General features: G+C 48.0%; 1 protein-coding gene and 1 long non-coding RNA gene across 2 annotated transcripts in view; both read right to left on the bottom strand.

The window, feature by feature from the left end:
• Positions 1–5,449: 5,449 nt before the first annotated feature.
• Positions 5,450–9,253, bottom strand: LOC148053521 (uncharacterized). Its single transcript, XR_015708428.1, has 2 exons — positions 7,430–9,253; positions 5,450–6,902 (listed from the first exon to the last, which is right to left on the bottom strand). It is a non-coding gene; the product is annotated as an uncharacterized LOC148053521 (long non-coding RNA).
• Positions 9,254–9,311: 58 nt separating this feature from the next.
• The window catches only part of FZD3 (frizzled class receptor 3), a 62,644-nt gene continuing 46,841 nt past the window's right edge, over positions 9,312–25,114 (bottom strand). Inside the window, exons 5-7 of the mRNA XM_087776639.1 lie at positions 13,023–13,171; positions 10,854–11,087; positions 9,312–10,174 (exon numbers count right to left, since the gene is read on the bottom strand). Of these exons, the coding sequence (XP_087632765.1) occupies positions 9,961–10,174; positions 10,854–11,087; positions 13,023–13,171 (597 nt within the window). The 3' untranslated portion in view covers positions 9,312–9,960. The remainder of the gene's footprint in view (positions 10,175–10,853; positions 11,088–13,022; positions 13,172–25,114) is intronic.

Genomic DNA, 25,114 nt, shown 5'->3' on the forward strand with positions numbered 1-25,114 from the left:
CGATTCCCGTAGGGACACAGCCGTCACCCCTTTGCTGTGCCCATGGCCGTGTCTCCCACCCCTGGCTGTTTTGATCCCCAGTGCCACCACCCCACTGCGGTGGGGGTCCCCATCCTGCCTGTCACCCACCTGTGCCCCAGCCATGGCCACTTGGGCCACCGTTACTGCTTGTCACCGCAGCCGGGAGCCCGGGGCTCGCACGGGGTGGCACTATTGCATTAAAAATCCCAGCCGGCCTCTGGGATGCTGCTTTTTTGGGGGTGATTCCTCACAGCCCTCCTGGCCCCAGGGGTTTCCCCATGGGCTCCCCAAACCCAGGGGCGAAGGCGGGACAGCCACTGCCCGGCCTGGTGCTCAGACCTCGCATTTCCCTGGGGCTTTTCCTTTTCGGGGCTGACGGAGGGGTTCCTGCCCTGGGGTTTGGGTGGAAAAGCCACAGTGGGTCCTGCCAAACTGCCCTGAGCAGCAGCCACCCCAGGGACGGTATGGGACATCGCCCGTGCTCAGGACCTTGCACAGGATAAACATTGCGGCTTCTCCCATAACATTCTCCCGTAACCGGCCCGGTTTGGTCCGACAAAGGCATTTACAGCTCTCAGCAGCTTTGCAAGCCCGGGCTCGTTGTCTTGGCTCCAAGCAGGCAAGGTCTCAAGCTGTCTCAAGGTCCCACTCTCCATGAGCAGCCATCCCCAGGAGCATCCCTCCATCCTTGGGAGCATCCCTCCATCCTCGTCAGCATCCATCCCTCCCCAGGAGCATCCCTCCATCCCTGGGAGCATCCCTCCATCCTTGGGAGCATCCCTCCATCCCCGTCAGCATCCATCCCTCCTCAGGAGCATCCCTCCATCCCTGGACGGCAAAGCATCCTCCCTGCACCCAGGTTGCTCCAAGAGCTCTTTCAGGAGGCTCCCACTTCCCCGCTGTCCCAGGAGGGCTGTAAGGCTGTAAGGATGGTTTGTCCGTGGGGAAACAGGGCACAGGGCGGGCAAATGTTTTACAGTGAGCTCTGCTTACGGTGGGAGCCGAGGAGGATGAGGGTCTGGGGCGGGAGCGGCATTAGGGAGTTTGATTTACTGCAGCTCGAGGCGGGGAACGGAGACGGCCCGTGACAGCCGCTGGCGCTGCCGGGGCCGCAGGGCTTCAAGCAAAAATACAGAAGTTTCAGTCCTGCCGGTCACGGCTTTTCCAGCAGCAGCTGCTCCATGTTTCCCCCCCCGTTATCCCAATGCCCCTAATCCCACAGTCTGCAGCACCTCCCATCCCTGCCGCGCGTCCCTGGGATGGGGAGCCCCGTACCCCATCACGGCCTGGGGACACAGGGTGCCGCTGCGCTTCCCGGTGCTGCACAAAGACGGATCAAAATCCCTCCCCGGCAGCTGGAGGGAGAAATTCCCCCGCGGACAGGCCGGGAGGGCCACACGCCCATTGGGGGGGCCAGGGTTTTTGGGGGGGCTGGGGGTGACCCAGCACCTGATAACGGCAGCAAAGCTCAGCACCTCCTCGTTGCGCCACCGCTAATTTATCACAGCTCCGGAGGCAGCCGCAGCGAGGCCGTCACTCCAATTAGCGTTGTTGCCCTTCACCCTGCTCATGGCCTAACGAGGTTTGGCAGGATTCAGGGATTTTGCTCGCAGTTAAAGGCACCCAAAGACCAGTGTTAACCCTTCACCTGCCGAGCCGTGCCCAAGCAGCGCTGGGGGCTCACGTTTCATTGGGCTGCCGCCAAGGTCAGGTCCCCCAAAGGAGCTCCAGGAGCTTTTCTGGACAACCAGGTGCTCCAGAATTGCATTTAGGGAGAAACTTTTCAAGTGGGAAAAAAGATTTGAAATATAAAGATGGCTTCTTGTTTTCAGTGGGGTCCAAATAGTTGGTTAGTCCCAGATTTTAGTGCTCTTCCACGAGCTGGCACGTCACCGGCCCCGCTCCCTCCATGCATCGGTGCTTGGCAGCACCTCGTCCTCGGGGTTCGGGGACGGCCGTGAAAGCCCCAAAGCCCCCGTGTAAGACAGAACCTGCACGAGGAGCCGGTCCCCCCCCCAAATTAAAAGTTAGGAGCAAGGTTAGGTTTTGTCTAATCCCGCTTTCTGCAGCCAAGCAGATGTTTCGCGTCTTTTGGCAGGGGCTGAGCCTTATCTGACGGCAGCGTTTCCACGGAGGAGATCAGAGGGCTTTGAAGGCGTCGCGGGAGCTCGGCGGAGGTATGTCGGGGCTCGTCGCTTCTGACAGATTCCAGGTGGGATTTGTAGCTGGATTATGTTGCAATTCAGGGCCTTAAGGGATTTTTTCAGCACGTTCTCCCAAAGGCAGGAACCCTCCGCCCCAGCGCTGGGCCAGTAAACACAAGAAGCAGCGGAGGATACCTCTACACCGAACAAGATGGATTTAAAAGAAAGAAAACAAAGGATGTTTTATAGATCCCGAGACAAAACAGTAAGAAACAAAGTCAATATCTGAAGCTGTGAGGGCCAAAAATGTATCTGAACCCCTTGGTTTTGGCAGGGCTGCAAAGGTGCGGGCAGACTGATGGGCACTGGCCAGGACCCCGCTCCCTCCTCGTCCGCCCGTTGCTTGCGCAGATCGATGCGAAATTAAAAGACATGAGGTGCTGTTCCCCTGCGCGCTGGCAGCCGAGGAGGGTGAAACCACCATCACTTCTCTGATTACACCACCATAACCCACGGAGGACACCACAATAACCAACCCCCAGACCCTGAAAAACCAGAAATCGGGGAGAAGGGTGATGGGGGGGGGGGGGGGGGGGGAGAAGACATCAGCCTACTCCTGGGCGCTCGAAATGCAGAGTTAAAGCACCCGCACGCAACCTCCTTGCCTTGCACGGGGCAGGTGCGGAGGCTTAGCGCCGAGGATGCACGTCCCGGCTGGGTGCTGGCCTTGGTCTCTGCGTGGTTATTGCGTATGATGGCGGCTCTAGGGATGCAGTGGCGTACAGGTCTGTGCGAGGGGATTACTTTGGGCCATATTCTTTACATTTTCTGTTTTTAAATGTATTTTATATACTTATATATTACATTCTATTACAAATACAAATAAGATAAATACCTACACTATTAAAATACTAAAAATATCAAAAATGTTTAAAATATTAAAAATAATATTTAAAATGTTTAAAATCTTTAAAGTGTTCAAAATATTCAGAATTTTAAAAATAATATTTAAAATATTAAAAATGTTAAAAATATTTAAAATATTCAAAATAGTAAAAATAGTATTTAAAATATTAAAAATGTTAAAAATATTCTATTACAGCAGCTTGGGAGGAGGCTGGCAGCCATTTGGCACTGCAGCTCCATCCTTCTCCAGCTTTCCCGCCATTCCAGGTGTCGTGACGCCTCCCACGCGCCGAGCGCCCGCGCAGCCCTCCCTGCGGAGCCATTCCGGCCTCCCAGGACACTTCGTAAAGGCAGCCGCGACGCAGAGGCCGTCGCTTCGAGACGCATCGAAGCGCTGCAGGGGGAGGTTGCGGAGGCGAGGGGATAAACGGGGACGTGAAGCAGAGGGTCTGGGGGGAAGCGGGGACTTAACAAAACGCAAAACCAAAGAGACGGGCGAGGAGAAAGCGGCTTCCCCATGCCGAGCTGAAGCCCTTGGAGATGTCCCGGTGGGGCAGAGCGGGAGCCGGCGGTGCCGGCGGGATCGCAAGCGGGATGCGGGCGTTGGGAGCAGGCGGTGAATGCACGCAGGCACTGAAACCGGAGACTGAATATCCATCAAACGCGCTTGGAGTATTATCATAAAAACCAGTTGGACCGGTAGCAAAGCACGCTTGAAACGTGGATCCCAGCACACGGCCACGCCACGGGGTCGGCGGCTTCGCCCCGCTGCGCGGGACCCGCACCGAGCTGGCGATAACACCTGAAGAAAATTACTTTTTTTAAAAGATCCTTCTATTTCCACCCATTTTGTTTCAGTCTTTGGTTATCAAGGATTTCCTGGAGATTTTAGTTTCTTTTTTGTGCGTGGCCGGATGCTCTTCTGCCTTCAAACTGGTGGAGAAGTCACAATGAGGGCCCAAGTCGGCGGGGCTGAGGGGCAAAGCTGGGCCCAAACCAGCGAACGGGGCGTTACAGTGCAGCAGGAACGCGACAGCAACGAAAACTCGCTGCCCTGGATCTCAGTGCGGGCAGGAACGGGGGCCCGGGCTGCCCCCCGCCTCCAGCTCGGCCCCGTCCCCGCTCCCAGCTGCTCGCTCTTATTTGATGCTCCCATGTTCTTCCCCTGCAGGCCATTAAAACCATCTCTAACTTTGCTTTCAGCGCATCCCGAGGGCTAAGCCTCTCCAGATGACTCCGATCTCCTCCCCGACCCCTCGTCCCCTCCATTAACCCCTTTGGGACCTGCTACCGCAGCGCAAGAGCGGGAAGATAAACGAGGTGAGCTCCGATTCCTCATCCCCGACGGTTTGAGCCCTAGTGACAAATCCCCCGGCTGCCCCAAGAGGCCGGGGCAGATCATTTCTTCAGCCACTCGCCTTCAGAGCCGGCACGCTCACAAACCAGGACAGCGACAGTCTAAATTCCGGGAAGAGGGAGGAGGAGGAGGGATATTGTCCATTCTGCCACCCCTGCCGTGGTGCAGGTCCTTACGGCAGGACAGGCAGCCGCTCCGTAGCCACAGCCCTACCTTGGTTTTTCCCTAGGAAGGTTTTTCCCTAGGAATATTTTTCCGCAGCCGACTGCCGCCGCTCCCAGGGGCCCCTCGGGCGCTGCTGTTGCAGCATCCCCGGGGAGGCCGATGCTTCGGGACGGAGCCGCTCTGCCCAGGACGCTGCGCAGGGGTGCGCGCGCGGGCCGATTTCACCTCTCCCCGCGGGACCTGCGTCTTAACCAGCGGCTCCTGAAGTATGAAGCTGAGTTATTTATTGTAACGAGACCCAAAGCAGCACCGAGTGTCCCACCAGCACCAGCTGTGATTATTAAAACTAGTTATTTTATCACCAGCCATGCGAGAGACGGAGCGTACGGCTTCCCAAACCATGTATCCGACTAGTAGCTAGACAGCTACTTAAAAAAACCAGCAACTCATCCTGTTCTCTGGTTTGATTCGGCAATAAAAAAACCCAGCCCAAACCCCCAAACACCCCCCCGCATCCCCGCTCCCAAACCCGGCCGCCGTTCGTTAGCTCGCTCCTCTCTTTGCTCGCGAAATGCCGGTGGTTTGAGCGGTCTGCCGCTCGTAAAAGGGTGGAACAAGCCAGAGCCCCGAGTCTGCGGAGAGCTCTGTGTTTGCTGGAAGGGTGCCCGGCGTCCGTGAGTACAGATGTTGGGGAAAGATTAAGTCTAGAAAGTCTTTCTTCAAATTCAGAGCGCCGCTAGCCAGAGTAAAATTTAATATTTAAATCTTAGCTGCCTCTGAACTGGGTTTTTAAAGGGGGGGGGGGGGTGTAGTTACGCAGATCGCAGAGGGTTTGAAAGCCTGTTGACAGAGAGACTAGGATTTTTCCATCGTTTTATTAAAAACGTTTAAAGGTTTAAAATGAAAATGTACACCTACTACAATATAATCAGTTTGTACACTCACAGTTAAAGTGCTAAAAATCAAACGTTACAAACCCGACACTGGACTACTGTAAACGAGTCTACCGAGAGCTGAGCGCGAGTCAGCCGCGGTCAGGCGCCACCCCGCGCCAACAGCCGCGGCGCCTCCAGGTACAGCTCCCACGGGCGCGAGAGCTCCGTCCCGCCTCGCTCGGAAATGGGTGACGCTGCAAACCGAGCACGAGCGCGTCAAGGGAAAGCGCTGGAAGAGGCGGCGGCGCCGTTACGCGCGCTGAGCTCCCCGGATGGGCCAAAACCACGTAAAACATCCCGCCCTCGGGTGAAAATACATCCCGATCCGGTTAGAAACGGAGTGCGTTGGGATAGGAGCGAAATTTCCCATTCAAGTCAATATTCCGCTGTTCAAGCTGAACCTGGGGTGGCTCCGCTCTGCACCCCGGTGCCGCGGTACAGCCCGCTCCGCGCCCGTGATTTTTTGGGGGTCCTCAGCCCCCCGGAGCTGGGCTGCGGGGTCGGCTCCCCTGGGGGGGTGGGCATCGCTCTGAGGGCTGGCCCCAACCCCTGGCTCTCCTCCTGGCCTCCCGCGCCCTTCCCGAGGGGTTTTCCCTCCCGTTTGCTGGAACCATTTGGCTGCGGCTGGATTTCAGCTTACATCTAAAGCTTCTGTAGCAAAATTTAGGTCTAAGCACTACGAAAACAGCGAGCACTTGAGAGCGGACAGATGAATTTACACCTAAATGTGGCTTTTTGCCACTGCTGGATTTTTTTACGCTTTAAAAAGACGAGCGCTACCGATCCAACAGGATCCAACAGGTCCTGAGACAGCCGCCTCCACGCAACACGACCGCATCTCTGATTCGCGATATCTCAATGACCGACGAGAGCTACGACGGGGTTAAGAAAGAAGGAACATCACAGGCTCGGGGGGATCCGTCGCCAGCGGCAATGGGGCCGATGTCCGCATTCGCCAGCGGCAGCCGCGCACTCGCCTGCCCCCGGCCACCTCCTGCTTTGCCTGGACAGCAGAGCGACGCTCTCGGAGCAAAGCGCGCTGCGCTGCGCCAGCCTGCGGGGAAGAGGAGGGGTGAACCGCCGCCGCCGTCACTTCTCGGGGACGCAGAGCTGCCAAGGGAGCGACGCGTTCGCAAATAAAACAGAGATTCACTTCCGCGGGAATACGGGGAATAAGAAGCCGCGGGTTGGACGGGAAGCTTTGCTATCGCCATCGTGCACAGCAGTATTTTGGGGCTTCAGTCATCGTATGTGTAGGATGGAGATACGTTAACCTGCCGTTGGGCCGAGCTGGAGAAACTGGGCTATGTACAACTTCTCTGCCTGCTTCGGAGGAGAGAGGGTCGGGCTTTTGCCATGAGAGCTGCGGCACTGCTGGAGGGGGACAAAGCGCCGCTGTTAAATCCCGAGGAACGCGCGTTCGCGACAGGTACGTGCGGTCAGCCGAGCCCGAAGCCGCCGGAGTCTTTCAGCGACGGCAGAGCTGCCGTCCTGCGCCGGGCTTTAAGCTCCAGGCGAATTTAAGGATTGGCACCGGTCCCAGAAACCAGGCGCCGGGGCTGGAGCTCTCGCCGGTTAGCAGGGGCTGCCAGATGGGAAAGCACCCCAAAGCCAGGCCTGGGTACCCCGCCAGAGACGGCGGCTGGGCCGCGTTCAATCTCGGACGCAGTTCAGAGCCCCCAAGCGCAACGATCCGGGAGCTGCAGCCCTGTGAGCGTCCCAGCCAGGGAATCTTACACCTGAAACCCGAAGCAGCCATCGGTAAAGGGCTTGGAAACCCCGGGAAGGAATGCTGTGCAGAACCAGCGCAGCGTGCTAGCTCAGGTGTTGAAGATAAAAGGGCGGGTTTGGGATTACAGGGGTAGGGGGGGCATAAACCCCAGCCAGAGCTCGAGTTTTACCTTTTAATCACCTCTCTGGGGTGACAGGAGTCTGTCCCTCGCCTGCGGGATACGTGAGCAAGGAGCAGCTTAGCTATTCCGTCTGGAAACAATACCGGGACTTAACCTCACAAATTAACAGGATTTCAAGCAGGACGGATTTCAAACCTCCATCGTCATTCCCCTCCCTGACTCTAAACAAGTCAAAGCATCGCTGCAATTTAAAAAAAAAAAAAAAAAAAGTACTGGCAATTGAGCCAAGAAGATCAACATAAACACTTGCGCTTATTGAGTTCAGTTACAGGGTTTAGGAAAACTCAGCTACCCGGCTCCTTCTGCAGATCCAGATGCCCAAAACGATCATTCCCCTCGAAGCAGAAGCTGAATTTGAAAATAAAGAAGGGTTCCACCTCTGTGGCTTACGGGGGACTGTAGTTTTGCCAGTTTAAGTCACTGAAAAGATTTTTTCCTCCCCATCTGCTTTGAAAGAGGTGATCTAGCGTATCTGGACGGTTACCCCGCCGCCTCGCCCGGGGCTGTTTGCTGAGCAAAGGGCGAAGCAGAGCTTGCTCTGTCCCGGGGCGGCCGGCGCAGCAACCTCCCTCCCTGGATTTACAAGAGAGAGAGCACGGAGCTGTTGCTCAGCTTTGTTATTTCATGTTGCATTTGGTTGGTGCTTCTGCTTTGGAGCAAAAGCCCGGCGGAAGCGAGAACGACAATTTACGGTAAATGTATTTCTAAGACACGGTGACTCCCGGGGCAACCTTTGATTTCACAGAGCGCACGGTTACGTGCTTTGCTGTTGTGTCATCAGCTGCAATTAAAATGAGTAATTGTAGCGCAGCTCCGCTTCTGCTGTGCGCAAAAGCCTCTGAAGTGCGCGCCGCGGGAGGCTGCCCTGCTCCTGCCCTTGAGGTTGTGCCATCTAAGCGCGTACGACGGCTTTTCAACACGCCTCTAACAGGTCAAAAAGGGAATTATGTAAGGACGATGAAAAAATAAGTGTTCATTTCCTAGCGATGATCTGTAGTAATTACTGAGGTAGGTTTAAATGCGATCGGTGCCTCCTCGGGCCGACTGAACCTCGCAGCCGATGCTTCAGAAGATCTCCTGCCCCATCCGAGACAGGCCCTGACCTCTGCCTGCAGCGTCAGCGAAGCCTTGCTGCACCCCAGCACATTATTTACACGCCAAAAAGCCCAAACGGAGAATTCTCTACCGTGAACCTGTAGTAGGGAACGAAAAGAAAATACCCTGCGTAGAGGTGGATCAGTAACGCAAGCTCCCCGGCTGGGAAGGAGCCAACGATTCACGGGGGATCCCCGTCTCCTCCTCCTCAAGACGGCAACGCAGCGGGCTTCTGGGTGCTGCAGCCCGCTCCTTCCCCACCTGCGGGCAGCTCCTGCCTCGATTTCTCCCGCCCGCGTCTGAATTCCTGCTCCCCGCTTGCTCAGCGCAAGGAGAACCCTCCCCAAAACCGGCCACGACGCGGCAAGGAAGGCGGGCCATCCCTGATCAAACGCCTCCGCTCTGTCTTGGCCTCAGCCTTCCTCGCCCAGGCTACGGGGTCTGTAAACAGGAGTTGTTCTGTTTGTAAGGAAAAGGCTGCGCATTCCAGTCTGGGCGACAAATTCAGCTTGTCTATTATTATTATTATTTTTTTTTAAATAGGTCAGGAACAGGCAATCTCAGCTTTTGTACATTAATCTAAAAAATAAGTGGCTGAATATTATCTAGGTAACTGGTTTTAAAATTGATCTCTTCCTACCTAAACTGTAAACAAGTAGAAAATTTAAATAGTATTTTGTAAAAAAGCAAGGACAATACAAGTTATACAAAAATCGCTCTTCCCTGCCTCTCTCTTCCCCCCACCCTCCCGCCCCACCCCAACAACTGAGCCTGAACAGCTCTGGTAAGAGCTGGTGATCATCAGCGGAGTTCCCTCTCCTCCTCCGAAAAGCTCCTTCCCGTGTTGCATTTCCAGTGTAATCATTAAAAACGCCTGCCGATCCGCGCCGGTGTCCTTTATACAGCATTGCGTACGCGTCCCCTCCCCCCGCGCTTGATGAAAACAAGTCGCAGTTTGTTACCGCATCGGAGAGGTGCGCGGAGGAATTCCTTCAATATTCAAGCGTTCCCTTACGCCTTATAAGAAAAAATCTCAGCGTGACCCCGCCAGCGAGTTCCCAAGGGCAACACCTACCGACACGCAGAGCCGGCGGAGGGAGGGGAGATTTTCTTTTTTTCAGCAAAGAACAAGAAATTCAGCAATGGGGTCTGATGAGTAACAGTTATCGAATAAATAATTACCTACAGGTAGGGTCAAAGGAGACAACCAGCTTTTTACTCAGTAATTCAGGATTGCTGAACACTCTAGCTCTGACACAAGGACAAGCACGCTGGCTTCAACACGAAGAAGCCAGTTGCGGCTTCCTGATGCACAAAATCAGCACCCGATGAGAGGCATGATAATACTGAGCGTTATCACGTCGCTGAGGAAGGGACCACGAGCCGTGCAACCGCATCGACCGCTCCGTTCCGATCGAAGCGGCTCAAGCGCTGGTGCCGTCCTCTTCGATAACGCGGTTCATGCTGGTCCCGTGCGTGATGTGTGTCATTGGGTTGCTGCTGAGATCCCTGATGCTGCTGTGACGCGACTGTTCGTTAAGCCGATGAGAACTGCTGTGCCTGGAATGATCAGTCAGTCGTGACATGCTGCCGTGAGGTAGTCTTTCTTCTACGCCTCTGTAGCTGCAGGGAGTGTACCTAATTTATAGAAATAGAGGACAATTATTACTATTGTTACCGCCGCAGTCATGAAAGAATGTAAATAAATCTTGGTGCCTGTGCACGCACACGCACAAACCCTCTGCTTCTGTGAAAAAAGCCGTCCTCCGTTTCGCGCAGTCAGCTCATACAGCCCCAGGCACGTTGTTTCAACTCCTTACGCACCTCGGTTCTTACTACAGCGCTACGTAGGGTATTGATAATTAGGTGAGTAAAATACTCGATGATAAACTACGTTATAAACCTTAACTACACCTCAAGTCAGAGTGGGTAACTTTTATTATTGTTTACTTCAGCAGGGCTAGGACTATTTACAGAAACAAAATCAATTTACACCCAGGCAAAAGCAGCCACAAAAATACGCGGCTGACTTTGGGAGAGATCTGTTTTCCCAGGCGCTCAGATGATGTAACGCGGATCACCGCCTTCGCAGGAGAACCAGCGCTGAACACATTCCCACCGTGTAATTCATGAAGGCTAGCACAGACTCTGAAAATATCACGGTATTTTTTCTCTTTCCAATCCGGACACTCACAGGGAGAGGCGGTGCAATCAGAGAAAGTCAATATTAGCAGAACTTCCAGTTTTAGCACCGCGATGGCCAAACGAGCAGAGGCTCGTCCAATTTTCTACGAGATTTTAAAGAGGAGAAACCTACCGGCCGTCACGCGATCGGTGCAGGCTGCCGTGGTAGCTGCTCACTTTGCTGTGGACGCTGCCTGCCTTGCTCCTTTGGTCGTCCATCATCGCCAGCTGGGTAGAGGAGGCGTGCGTTGAGGTGCCCTGGGTAGAAGTGCCTCGTGACTTGCGGATGATGGGGGTGTTGGGATCTCTCAGCAGAGACTGCGCAAAGTCCGGCTCTTGCAGCACTTGCCGACTCTCGTTGACAACTCTGAACGAGACACGCAATTGGAATAGTTAACGCTGATGACTGCAAAAGCGGTGGCAGTTACTATAGCACTATAACTATTTTACAAACGGAGCAGACAAACAGCACAGCTTGGCCAACAAGACCACTTATTTACATTACTGTATCTCTATTTGCCTACTTGTGAAGCACCTCTACATTTGGATATTTTAGCAAAGTTCATATTTGTGAATCCTTCCTACTCCCTGCATCTGAGCCCTGTGGAACGAGGGCCGCGTATTTGCGTATGGCCTCGGTTTACGAATATTGCTACAAGAAAATCCTCGGGACAGCGCTGTGACTCAGCAAGCTCCGACTACGCAGGGGTCCTCGTTTGGGCTAGGGCAGAGTTAATTTTCTTTAACTGAGAGGCCCTGCCTCTCAGGGAAGCCGCTTCCTCACTCAAACGAGCATTTAAAACCTGCCTTAAAACTGGCAGCAGGAGGAGAACACCAGATGAAATACAACATACCTAATAAAGCATAAGCAACCGGCCTGTGGCCCTCAGATCCGTGGTTACAGTCCCACGGCTTCTCTGTTTGCTGAAATCCCTTGCTGGGCAGGGCTGGCGGCGGGGCGCGCGCTTGGCCGCTCTACCATAGCGCGATGAAAGGAGGTGCTATCACATCCTCGACGTTCCTTTTCTCTTTTTTAATCTCTTTTTTGCGGGGAAGCCTTTTCCTCCCCTCCTATTCTCTCTATTATTCTTTCATGTTCCGTTTCCTCCGCCTGGATAGCTCCTCCGCTTAATTTTTGTGCTCACGGAGGATCCCAGGCTACCGACGGAGGAGGTTTGCATCGGCGCTGCCCCTTCCTGCTCCATGAAAGAATGGGGCCGGCCGAGGAACCGTGCTCCAGCCAGACGCTGCCGTGCATGGGAGCTGCTCCGCTGCGGAGCAGCACCAGGAGAGGATGGCACGTCCAGCAGCCACCCAGCTCTCCCTCAGAGCACATCCGAGAGATGTAAAACAGCTCCCTCTGCCTTCATTAACTCTATTCCTGACCTCTACCCACCAAACTAGCGTGTCACCTCTATGTAAATCCTCTCAAAATGTATGTACATATATTAAAATCATGTGAAGTTGCTGTTAACCCTGTGTGTATCTCTTTAGTAGGTTATCTTTCGAATAAAGAAAAATTTACTCCAACTCTACAGAAGGCGATTTTACTTTAACCTCCGCAGAAGGCCAGTTCTGTTTAGGATGTACAAGTCAAGGTGACGGAGTAGTCACTTAAAGGCTTGCTGTATTTGTGCATCTATTTTGAAACATCTACTTACGAGACAATATTGACGATTCTGAAAATAGCTATTCATAGCTATCACATCATCATACAGATTGTCTCCAAATTTAGGCCATACCTTAGCCTAAATTAATTTCCGTCTCACACAAGCTCTACGACGTTCTTACTGTCATTTTATCAAACTGTGCTTTGGCACTAATGCATACGGGAAAATTAAAAGCAGAGACAATTGCCTTTAACTGCAATCATGGTGCAAAGAACTTACGTTTCATTTCAATTTAAAGGTCTGATTCAGTTGGCCAGATAAGCACGTTTATAAATAAAAACTGTCAGTTCCACCTCTCAGTAAATGGCAGAGAAGTTGTCATATTCAACGGAAACCTCCTTCTTGTTAAAAAAAATTTTGAAAACAGACGGAGCAATGTAGATTTGGTTCTGGGACCAAAGAATAATTACGGAAAAATAAGCGAGAGCTCTTCAGGGGTTTTTTGAGCTGTTGCTCGTCTTGTCCTTCCTTGCTCCATTTTGGATAGCGAGAGATTTCTAAGCAAGCTGCTCCCGTCTGTTCCTGTCTTTGCCTCCAGGAACAGCTAACCAAGTACTCTTCCAGGACTACAAGGGAAGAGGAGATGATTTGCCAGTACTCAACCAGTTTATCTATGAGTTACCAATACGCACTCTTTTTTCCTGCGTCCGTGGAAAAAGCTAGCCCACTCAAAACAGGTCTTTTTGCTTCCAACCCAGAAGACGGAGGGTATCCCAACGACCAAAGCCATGAGATATTTCATGAGAAAGAGAATCAAATCTGGACGACTCATCTGAGTGACCTAGAGAGAGAAAAAAAGAGAAAAGATTATACAAACCAGCATAGTTCACTACCCCGTTTATTAACTCATTTAAAATAACTGTCTCTGCCTTGAGCCAAAGCAAACATCAACAGGGTTCCTTTGTTTCGTGGCTCTAGAGAGCACGACCGAGTGTGTTGTACAGCCCGCTGTTGAGTAAAACAAAAGATTCAACTGCTGTGAGGTCTCGGCCTTTATTTGTATTTCTGGTCTTTTGTCTGTGCCCTGAATAATTGTGAAATATTTTCTAGGCTACAAATTATAAAGACTCGTTTCTTTGATGGCATTAACCTATATAAAACCAGGTGCTACGTTTGCTGTTGGGAAAAATCCCAGTGAAACGCTTCATGGGATGTTCAGCGCTGATCCTTTATTCAGTAGCCTTCAGTGGAGGGCTGTACCCGTAGCTTCCCTCCCTCAGGAATTCGAGGCATCGGCAAGGCACGACTGCTTGATTCTTACTGACCCGGCAAAATTCCTGCCTCTCCCCATTTCTTCAGCGGGATCAACTGAATTTGAAAAAGCTCACCACGTCTATTTTTGCAAACATTTTGATGTAGAAAGGGCTCGTTTGGAAAAGGCGCAGAGAAGATGCAAAGATGATATTTCCAGGAAGGTCTGTAAGGGAGTTTTAAAACAAACAGGCATCCAGGCACTCTCTTGAATCGATAACCCAGCTCCAAGACTGAACCGTCAGGGACAAAGAATTTCAAGTGCAAGCCTGAAAGATACCACCATCTCCTTACAAGAAGGCTGTAGGGGAAAGGAGATAACTTACTCTGGTGTAATTCAGTCCTCTGTAAGCATTTGTGTGACACTGTCACTTACACCGTGACCATGGAAGGTGCTCTAGATCGCAATCATCCACTGGCCATTAAATGACTTGGGGTACAGGCAGAGGTTCCCTGCTTTTCATCCCAGCTGGTCAGAAAACCTACATGAGGGATCAATCGAAAGACAACACAGCCAGCAACCAGGCAAGATGATAAAAGTGCCCGCAGCCAGGCTGAGTCTGAAGGAACGGGTCTGCAAAACACTTTGAAAAATGTTATTATACCAGGGGATGAGGACTATGAACAGACGTGGCACAATAAAGGAGAAGAGCGGGTAGTCCTGTAAGCAGAGAAGGAAAACGAAGGCAGCCAGGGACGAAGAGAGAACGCGAATGATGAGCAGATGACGTGAAAGGACGGGAGACGTAAAGGCGAGAGCAGAAGGCCGACCAGAAGGGAGGGAAGGCGATCCCGTAGCTGGGGACTCCGTGGGAAGGACAGACGGGCCTTCAACCAGAGAGGATCCAGAGCAGAAGGGTCTTCTGCCCAAGAGGAGCCCGGCTAAAAGCAGCAGACGTGAGGCAGAAAAGGAACTTGACAGGCGAGGGGAAGATGTCCGTGACTGTCTCATATCGTGACACGTGACAGGACGAGGTTCCCACTAGAATGGCTTTAGGATGTGTAACGCTAATGCTGGGAAAGATGTTTAAACAAGTGGAAATTCGATTGATCTTCCATTAAATTCTCCTGGTCCCAACAGAAATAAAGGTCCATAACAGGATAACCAAGATCCACAGATGGCTCAAGGATTAGTAGATGGCAGGAAGGTTTGGGGCTGTTTAATCGTGGGGAGGTGCTCATGAAATTGGGTCTCTTTCCAACAAGCAGTACCTGCAGCAACAGCTTTGAGGCTGATGGTGATGCAGCCGATAAAAACCATTATACTTAAGAAAACAATCTGGATATCTACCGGCCTGTTTAAAGCAGAAGAAAATATCGAAAAATCTGTTTCAAGTCAGGGGAACTTTGCTCTGTAAGGTAAGAGCGAGATTGAAATAGTTGGGGAATTCAGTTTGAGTTCACCTGCCTGGAAAGCAGAGGGGCATAGAGAAGGGCTAGTAGGATGGCAGGGAACAGCCAGCCTATCTTGCAAGAAGCTTGTCTGGCCTATAAAGACTCAAAGGTGAGAGAAAAAGAATTGCTACAGAACATGAAATATCTAAGCACCAAAATGGCAAAAAAAACCCACCTAGCAGTATTTAAGCTAAGCAATAGGAAAAAAATACAGCTGCATCAGCCACGAAGAAATGCCATCCTTGCAGGAGGAAGATTTTGGAATAGCTTTCAAACAGGAACGGTGGGGACGAGCATCTTTGAAGGTCGAGCGTTATCTTTTAAGGTTATCAGTTTACGAAAGATGTTGTTGTTGACAGTGACCGTCAGAGCTTCCCTCTGATCCTACAAGCCTATATTAATGTCGAAACGTGTATACAATCTCCTAAAACAACATCAAGAACCATTTTTTTTCCCCCCAAACTGAAAATCTGAATTCAATGCAGTCACTGTGTCAAGATGATCTGCCAGAAGTAGGCTCACGCCCCACGACCTTCCAACCATATAATGCTGATGGGCAGCACAGCTTCTGTATGGACCAGTGAGAATCTAGCAATCGTTGTTTTAATACTTTGTATTATTACACGTTTTTTGAATAATATCACCGTTGTAGGTGGAAAATGAGGAGAATTTAAGTGTCTCATCCCAAATCACAGAGCACAACTGTGGCAGACTAGACCATGATCAGAATTCAGGACCATTGATTTTTGCCTTCAGTAACTACATGCCCATCTTTCAATTACATGTAGAAACATAACGAGCGTTATTATAAGATGTTTCTTAGAGTTCATCTTCGTATGAAGTGGGAGCAAGGCTCTCCCCCTGTCCGTTCTTTCCTCAGCACTTTCCTCATATGCTCTCCATCAATCTATGCCCCAGGAAAAACACTGACGCTGAAGGTCTTTGATGACACTATGGACTTTCCTATGCTTGCATCCATTTCGTCCCGCAAAACGAGTCTGAAGGCTTTCTAGGCGGTTTTGTAGTCAACCTGTGAGATTCCACTCAAGCAAAAAAAAAAAAAAACATTAACAATTACCCAATAAAAAATCATCCAACAAAATTAAGCTCTCAAAAATTAACCTTATTATCTCATTTCATAATGTGCAAATGTGGCATTAAGTGGAATAAATGGTGAAATTCATTGTTTCTTAATGAAGGTAATATTGGGGTAAATTTTTATATTTACATATAATGCTTGTCCGCTGGGCCAAGTCTCCCCTGGCATAACTACCGCCCTGAAGGGAATTTAATTTTGATTCTTGCATTAAGAATAAAACAACAGTTCCAGCGCTAAAGCTCTCGGCTGCTCACTGTACTACAGGACATCTTGATTTTATTGACTGAGTCATGCTGCTTTCTGTTAGAGCCAACAGAAATCAGGTGCTGTGATGTGTACCATTGCCCATCCTGAATATATTACAAAACCCTATTGCACTAAGTAAATTATATTACTTCCATGAAGATATTAGAGTAAATCACTTGATATTGAAACTCCTGGCTCAACATAGTCATGCTGGGTGCTACAAAGAATTTCAAGCAGAAATTAAAATAAATATATACAACAAATACTTTCAGGGGAAAGGAAGAACATCCTACTCTTTGGCAAAGCAAGTTATTAAACATCATTACATGTATTTCTTGAAAATAAGCTGCTTTGCACAAAGCAAGCAATTCAAGTCGTAACGCATATTAGACTCACTCATCATTAATACTAAAGTGACTGCACCTGTTTTAAACAACCTATATCCGCAGATTATGAGACATTTATAATAATTAACACAGGAAAAATGAAACTCGAAATTACTATTCCAGGCTTATAAAACTGAAAATACCAGGTGTTTAAACCCAAAGCCTCCAAGCCCATTTCCCAGAAGCATGGCACCCGTGTAACTCCAAGCCCGAAACGCTGCCGTTTTCTTTCATTAGGACAGAGAAAAGCAGTAAAACTATGAAAAACCTCACTCGTGTTCACCCTCAAAACTTAAATCCAGGAGATTTTCACTTTTGCTACGTTGCACGGCTACGTAGGAAGAGTAAAAAATACAACGGCGAAGTATTGCAGACTTTAACGTCGTTAGATATATTCACAATACATGAAATTATAATTTGACCTGGAATATCCAAACTTCACACGCCACTTTACTCAAATGCAAAACATTTTCCAAAAGCATCTGCTAATGTGATCTGCTTTGCTACACAACCACAACATTGATAGTTCTAGAAATGTGGCCTTATTTATAGCAAATCTCCACTGACAGCGAGTATAATGTTGAAACTGTTTCAGTAGCACTTCTGCTATTTTAAAACCATTTTTTATATACCCTCAGCTTCCAAAGCTCAGCTTGCCTTTTACTGTTCATGCCTCCTGCTGAGAAAATCCAGGTAACTGGGCCTCCTGAGGCAAGGATGGATCAGCTGCAGCATCAGTGCCAGCAATTCCAGCACTACGGAATCACTTGCTCTTCCTCTTCTCCACAAATTCATTGCGCAGGACCCAAACTCTTCCAGAAGTATCCAGCTCCAACACATGAAACCTCAATAATTTTCTGGGGGAGTACTTTTAGACAAAAAGCTGCTGCTGTAATGCTGTCCACACTTCTAAAATAATCAGCATCTTAATTTTTACAACTTGTCTCAGTCGAATAACCAAAAGAGGAGATGCAACGCTTCACTAAATTCCAGAATTCTTTAAAACCATATGACATCTACGTGCGTAACCGCCTTTGAAGACGACAGTGAAAACTGGACAAGATCCCCAGTTTCTATTTATCTTCTTGGGAAGAGAAGATGGTGCAGGGAATATATAACGCGGTCCCAGACGCTGTAGCAGACCATCTTCTCATGTCTGCAGAGATTAGAATTTTCTCCTCTTCTCCAGCCCGTTAGCTCAGCTTTGTTTGAGTCCTTGCAGAGACTTCTGCAAATTCGAGGCAAAAGAGAAGGCACCCAAATTTGGGGTATAACAGAAATGAAGAAAAATGGGCAGACTGATTAATCGACAACTGAGACACTCAGGTCTGATGCTGTCCCTGCTTGGTCACTCCATGTACTTCCCATCTGTCTTTTTAAAAATTTAGGATATAAGCAAACACGTTTGAGCTCAAACGAATGCAAACTTCTTTTAAGCACTAACTGGGTCTATATACCTCCTTAAAAGTGAGGGGGTTGGGAAGCACCTAAAGAAACAGTATGTGTTTATTGTTCTTTCTAACAAGTATTTCAACTTCAAGTGAAAAACGGTTGCGATTTTAAAAGTACTAAAATTCAAGTGTGGTGGAATATACAGTTTGGAAACTGATAGATGGCAAGAACACAAGGACAAATTTTTCTTTTAAAATTGCATTCTCAGAGAAAACCTCTCTCCAGTAAGCAGCTTTGAAGGAAAATGTGGCAGTTCTTTTATGAGAACAACCACCAAATGTGTAAACTCACACCATTGATACTGTCTGCTACAAATGTCGAAGTCTATTTAAGACACATCCCCGACAGCTAAACTATTGACGTAACTGAGAGGAGAAAAAGAAGCTGAAACGCAGTTACTAAGAATTTAAAATATATTTTCATCTCTTATTTTTCTACAAAACCCTTCACAGCTGCTGACTTATGCTGAGCTCCATAGAACTACACATAACAAATATCCCAATAACAAGGAGTAAAAATCACGAATGTGAACTCTGTGCAGAATTTCCTCTTCTTTTATAGAATTACGATGCAAGCAAAGCACTGCTAATAGTTATTATGTTGTCATTTACTCAGGAGATAGGCCATTAAACATCATAAAAAGCACACTCTCAGGGGCACAAGAAAAAAAGAGCCTAAGAAATACAGTCTATTATTGCATGGTATGTAGCTTCTGAAGCTGCAATTAAAGATTTCAGAGTATTTTAGCAAGGTATGTTGAAGGAATGCTTCGTTACATTTTTGGGTTACAACACGTTATTGATGTACCGCAATAATTTTCATATAGTAACACGCGACATCCCTCTACCCTTCCTGCAGAGATGTGGGACATCCTCTTGCCGTCCTGGAATGGTTTAAACACTGAAGGAGTTTTAGATATCCAGCTTTCAAAGCAGGGATCTAAAGGGGTACTTGATCACAAAATACCCTCCGCAGCTGCAGCACCAGCCAGCTCACCTCAGTTCTCTATTTTAGGACTTCAATGTTAAGCGCAGATTATACATTACAGTAATTTCCCTTGAAATTAGTTCTGTATGAGCATTAACTTCAACTTTCAGTTTTGTTCTGCAAGTAATCCAAGTTGTGAAACGCTAATAAGAAGTCCCAACGTGCGTATAAAAACAGAGGGCGAACACTGCTTCAGCTATAAAATAACAGCTCTCGAATACTATTACATGTTTGGCACAGATGGAGAAGCGTGAATCCCATTAGAAAAGCCATCCCTTTAATATTAGAGATTGAGTTCCACTGCAGATGCAGCCAACGGGGAACAAAACCTCTTAAAACTAAGACTAGGCCTGCTACACTCACGTTACCGGCTGAAACAATAACTGTGAACATCTACTAAGTAATTTAATTCAGTCTTTCTTCTGTTTCCCACTTGGCACCGTTGCCAGGCCCTTCTTTACGTCTGTTAACCTCAGCGCTCCCCTCATTATCATGTATCAAAGGCTTTCAAAAGACCTCTTATGTGTTGGTGAGCCACCAACTCAAATCTAGAGACACTGCAGATCTCCTCTGGGCCTTAAAAACCTGTGAAAATACCTTTCTTTCTAGATAAAAGCCTGTCTTACAAGCACGCTGGTCTGCACTGAACATCAGGAGCTGCCTTTCCATGAGGGCAGCGTCAAGGAAACAGAGACCAGAAGGCAGCCAGCGGTGATGTCCTTCAAGATGAGAACCTCTCCTAGAGGAAAGGTAATACTGGTGGTGATTCTCCATTTTCCTTCATACCCGATCGCTTTCCTAGAGATGCTAGAGGGGGCTTGTGCGCTCTAGCAACACAAGAACTTGGTAATTTAGCAAAGCCGGTACGAATCAGTTAGCATTGTTCTTGAGTGACAGCCTGTTTGTTGCACATCGAGTTGGACCTGCTGCAAAGGCAGCCGTGTACAAAGATGGGATTGGAAAGCCTTGACAGGCTTCATGCGGACACCCGCGCGAACGCTAGATTGCACGGATCTAAGTCTCTGAACTGCATCTGTCTTGCTGCGCAGCTCCAGGCCTTCAGAGGCATTCAGCTAACAAGAAAAAATAGACAACGAGATGTAGACGCAGGGGTTTGGGTTGCGCGCTCTACACTCCGCTCTATTCTGTTCAGACACGTCTCGCAAGCAGCACGGGCACCGATGTTTCACCTAATGAGACCAACAAACAAGTTCTGTCAGATACAGAGATTGCATACGCGATAGCGAGATTTCTGTAACCCCTTTTTTTCCTCCCATCTGCTGGGTTGGCGTAGCAGCCGGGTTGGTTCAGATCGTCACACAGGAACGTACTTTCCTTAGCGAATACACAAAGACAGGAGTTTGAATGCATTGTTCCCCTCCTGAAACACACAGTGGCAGGTGTTCAGAGAGGAGGTCAGAAACATCAATTTCAGCATTCCTCCAGGGAAAAACCAACGCTTCTTTGTAGGCACATTGTTAATTTAAGATGCTTATATAACTAATTTCTGAATATTTTCCCCTTCTGCCCCTGAACGATCAATCACGGTTGCATTTTAGTGACAGAGACCAGTGGCCTCTTCCCACTAAAATGTATGAAACCGCAAATTAATGAGCTTGCTGCATATGTGAAGTGGAAGCACAAACACAGCACCTGTCCCCCTCCTTTGGGGCACGGTTCCACAATAACGCTGATCATTTGATATTTCCCTAAGGACAAAAAGCAATGAAATTCAAATTAACCCATCCTTTTGTTGAAAATGGGAGAAGTGGGGGAAAGACCAAAGGGAATCTGATCCAACAGTCTCACTTTCATAACCTTTTCCATCACTGTCATTGCTTTGAGGCTTAGAAAATTATACTCACACCGCTCGTTTCCCAGTAAAATGTAGCAGCATTTGTCACTGTAAAATAAAATTATTTTTCCAGGTTATTAAATTCTTGCAATTTGCCTGTTTTACTCTTATCCAACGAACAAATCCATGCCACCATTCTGGCTACAGCACAAGCTGAAGGCTTGAGGAACTAAAAGCACCTGAAAAAAAGGTAATGGCCAGCTTGATTTAGCCCTCGTTTAAGAGCTAATGACAAAGCCAAGACATACTTCAGGAGCTTCAGAATAGCTCAAGTCTGTGTGCAACAGTCTCAACAGGATCAGAAGACTTCCCTGCATCCAAAAGAAACAAAAGGAAACTTTTCTGGCTCTAAATACCAAAAGCCACCTGCCTCACGAGATATCCAGACTATTCCAAGCAGCATAAATATATCATACATATAAATAAATACGATCAGACCGCGGGATTTCTGAAGGCGCAGCTCCGCGCTACCACGTGAGAACACGGATGCTCGTTGTCTCTTGCTCTCGGTTGCTCTCTCCTCAGCTGCAGGAGCATGAAAGCACCATGCATTAACTTTGCCCATTGGCTCACATTAAAACAATTAAATTGTTAGAACAATTATGAAAAAGCATTACTAACTATTCTTCAGACTTACTTAATAACTACCGAGTTGGTATACACCCAGAGTGGAAATTAAAGCAAAGTGATCAGCCTATGCAACACTTGGGCCAGGAACAGATCGCTTCGAAGCCTAACCCAAGCTCAAAATAAATAAATAAGACACTGTAATAAAAGCTTATAAAATTACCATCTTAACAGGATACAGGCTATTCTGGAGGAAACTTATTCACCACAGAAGTTAAGTGTTAGCCCAAGCACTACAGATCCATCTCACTGTGCCGAACTCATCTGCAATACATTTTTTTCCAAGAATTTAATCTGCGTAAGTGCCTAAAAAATACATCCTTACGAAAACTGCCTCTATGGAACATTTAAAATGCAATGAATTATATTTTAGAAGAATTTCTCTTGAGTTTCTCTGGCATATTATGGGAAAGAAATATATGGGAAAAAAACCATTCCGTTCAGAGAAGTGCACTGGTTTTCACCAGAAGTCATCCCTTGTTTGCGTTGTGCGAGGGGAACACGCTGGACTCTGATCATCTACTGGAAAAACTGCTTGAATAAAGAATAACACAGCAGAGAGAGGCCTCTGACAAGGTAATGCTGCAGGGTTTTCCTCATCTATCTCCTTCTTGAAAAGGGATCCCAGAGGACAACTAAAAAGGTCCTGAGTCATGACTAGAGTGTAATAACTCGCCTCCAACGCCTTTGCCCTTCGGGCCCTGCAGTTAGTCACGGTGTCAGTAACCAGCAATCATCAAGAAGCGTGACGCTAACTGCTGTTGCGTTCACGGGGTGGGAAGGCAGAAGGCTACAGCTTCAGTGATCATCTTCCAGGTATCTCGCACCGATCTTGGGACAGGTTGATTCTGCAGCTTCAGGAGACTCCTTCTGGGAGAACACCCTGTTTACCAAGGGAAGGCTGAATCTCAGTGAAGCTATCAGGATGTCTGGTAGTTTGTGGCTTTATCTTGAAACGGAAGACAGCATTCAATCACGGCAACTAATTTTTTAAGTGCTAGCCATGGTTTGTAATTAGAGAGATTGCCCAAGCACCTGCCTTCTGTTTTACCACCACGAGGAATTGGTATCACGAGTCTCTTAGCACCAATGCCGGACATTAAGCATGGGAAAAGCAAGTCTACTTCAGTGTACGACCCATGAGAGACTTGGACCTCTCTTTCCTTTTCCTGCAGACATGTAGAAGCTGAAGAGGGATGTTCTCTGCAGGGAGAAAAAAAGCAACCAAGTCCCCACCCACCACACAGTTGTTTTCCCCAGCACAGCTTATCTTTCCTCTTGTCACTGGAATAAAAGAATCACGTCACAATTCCTGAACATATTTCTCACTCTGGACCATTTCAGCCCCTCTCCCGAATACCCCCTTTTCCATGAGCTGTAGCTGGCTGACATAATAGGTCCAAGGACCCATAAACTCTTTTTTTTCCCTTAAACCTGTGACTAACGCACAGATTAAAATGACAAAGGGTTACTTCAAGTCATGACTCACCCAAAGGTGTCTAACACAAAGGACGGAACAAACTCGATCTACTACGATTTCTCATACTTAAATCCCAATGCTCACCAAAACCGATGTCCTGCAGTTGTCCTTACCCCCGTTGTGGCAGCAGATGGCATTTCTGTAGTATTCTGCCTTTGTGCAGACAGGGATTGCGGCTGGCATGGGCTAAAACGGGTCAATAAACTCACAGCTGAAACGAAGTTTCATCAGGAAACGCTTCTTTACTGGCACCCGCAACACACTGCTTGATACACCCATCTTTCACAGAGACTAAGACAAGATTAAAGAGGCGCCTACCTGGATTACTGGCAAATCTGTCAAATTAGGGATACTGAGGGCTCCCTGCAGTAGGTTGCATTTGGCAGATTTGTCCCATGGCCAGAGAGGTTGGAAGCTCCTGGTTGCCATTCAGAAAAAAATAGCATTTTTTTCTTCAGATATTAGCACTTCATTGGGAATTAAACACCAAGTCAGGAAAAAAACCCGCTAATGAATCAGAAAATCTGATTTCTGTCAGCCCTGCAGCTAAAAATATACTTGAACTAAAATCTTTGCAGCGTTAATATCTCTTTTGGCAGTAGATATTCTTTCTTGAATTTATTAAATTCTGGCAAGACAAAATTTAGCAAGCTTACTACGACCCAGGCTTGGAACATATCCCCATTAATAAACTCCCACTACTTGAATGAAGATAGCTGGCAGTAAGAACAGAGAACAAAAGAGACGTCCTTGGTCAAGTCTTCCACTGCTGCAGCCAGCAATGGCACACAAGCCTCTGCAGTTATCCAGCTTTCTCCTGAAACCACGAGCTCCCCCCTCGGTTCATCATGGAATTCTCTAATTTCCAATTGAAGTTTATTCACGGCCACGTTTTCGTTCTGCCAGCGCTGCCATTGGACTTTAACAGCTCTTTTTAAACGCCCTTTATGGGTTTCTAAAACTGCAGCTACGTCCCTTCTTACTCTTCTTGGGCAAAGCTACGTACGCTCTTACACTCTCCTCCTCCAAAGACAAGCTCTAACAGAACTTTATTCCTGGCACCCTTTCATTACTTTTCATTTATTTTTGTTTTCTTCTTACAGTCTCTTTTGATCCGACCCAATGCAGTCAGTCACATAATGCCATACAGAAAGAAGCAGTTGCACGTGAGATGACATTTGTTCCAGTAATGGTTCGGAACGAGTAAATGCCACACTGTGACATTGCTGGAGATGAAGTCAGATGAAGCAGATCAGTGTAATTTTGTAAAGATGCAAATAACAGTCAAACCAGAGCTTAAAGCAAAAGTAGAGAAGTTCAGAGGAGAAGAAACAAAGAGCTATTATAGCAAACATGGTGTTTATGAAATATTTCTTATTCTCCAAGGACAGAAATACTATGTTCGTTAGTCTAAAGGCTGTCTTTTCCAAGTTACAGTGTGAACGGAATAATGTTAATGATCATTTACAGTATTCGATTTTAAAAATTCAGTTCAAGTGAATCTTTGAAAAATAACTTTTAACATAATAAATAATGTAAAAGAAAAATCAAACTTGAAACGTGCAAGTATTTGTTACATTTCCATGCTGTATAGCCCAGCCACATCTAAGCTAAGCGGATGTTTACCAAGATCAAGGCACATACAGAACACGTCCGAGAGATCTACACCAGTCTTACAGGTGAACTTAGTTCATGTATTTCATTATATTCCATCATTTGAATGTATCTATTATTTTTAAGTATAGTCTTTACTTAATAATGCTGATTTCAGGTCTAGAAACAAATTGTTTAAGCGGAGAGAGTAAACGTCTTTCCACATTTGTGTGTTTACAGACTGTATTCTGAACTGCTTTATGTTACACCACTAAGCAAACCTCTCAAAACACTCGCCGCGGGAGCCGGTTGCCCACGTTATGCCCCATGGCATTACATAGAACCATAGAATC

Source organism: Nipponia nippon, unplaced genomic scaffold (assembly GCF_047370975.1).
Source record: "Nipponia nippon isolate SJK-2023a ecotype South Korea unplaced genomic scaffold, ASM4737097v1 scaffold_4, whole genome shotgun sequence".
NCBI classification, from domain to species: Eukaryota; Metazoa; Chordata; class Aves; order Pelecaniformes; family Threskiornithidae; genus Nipponia; species Nipponia nippon.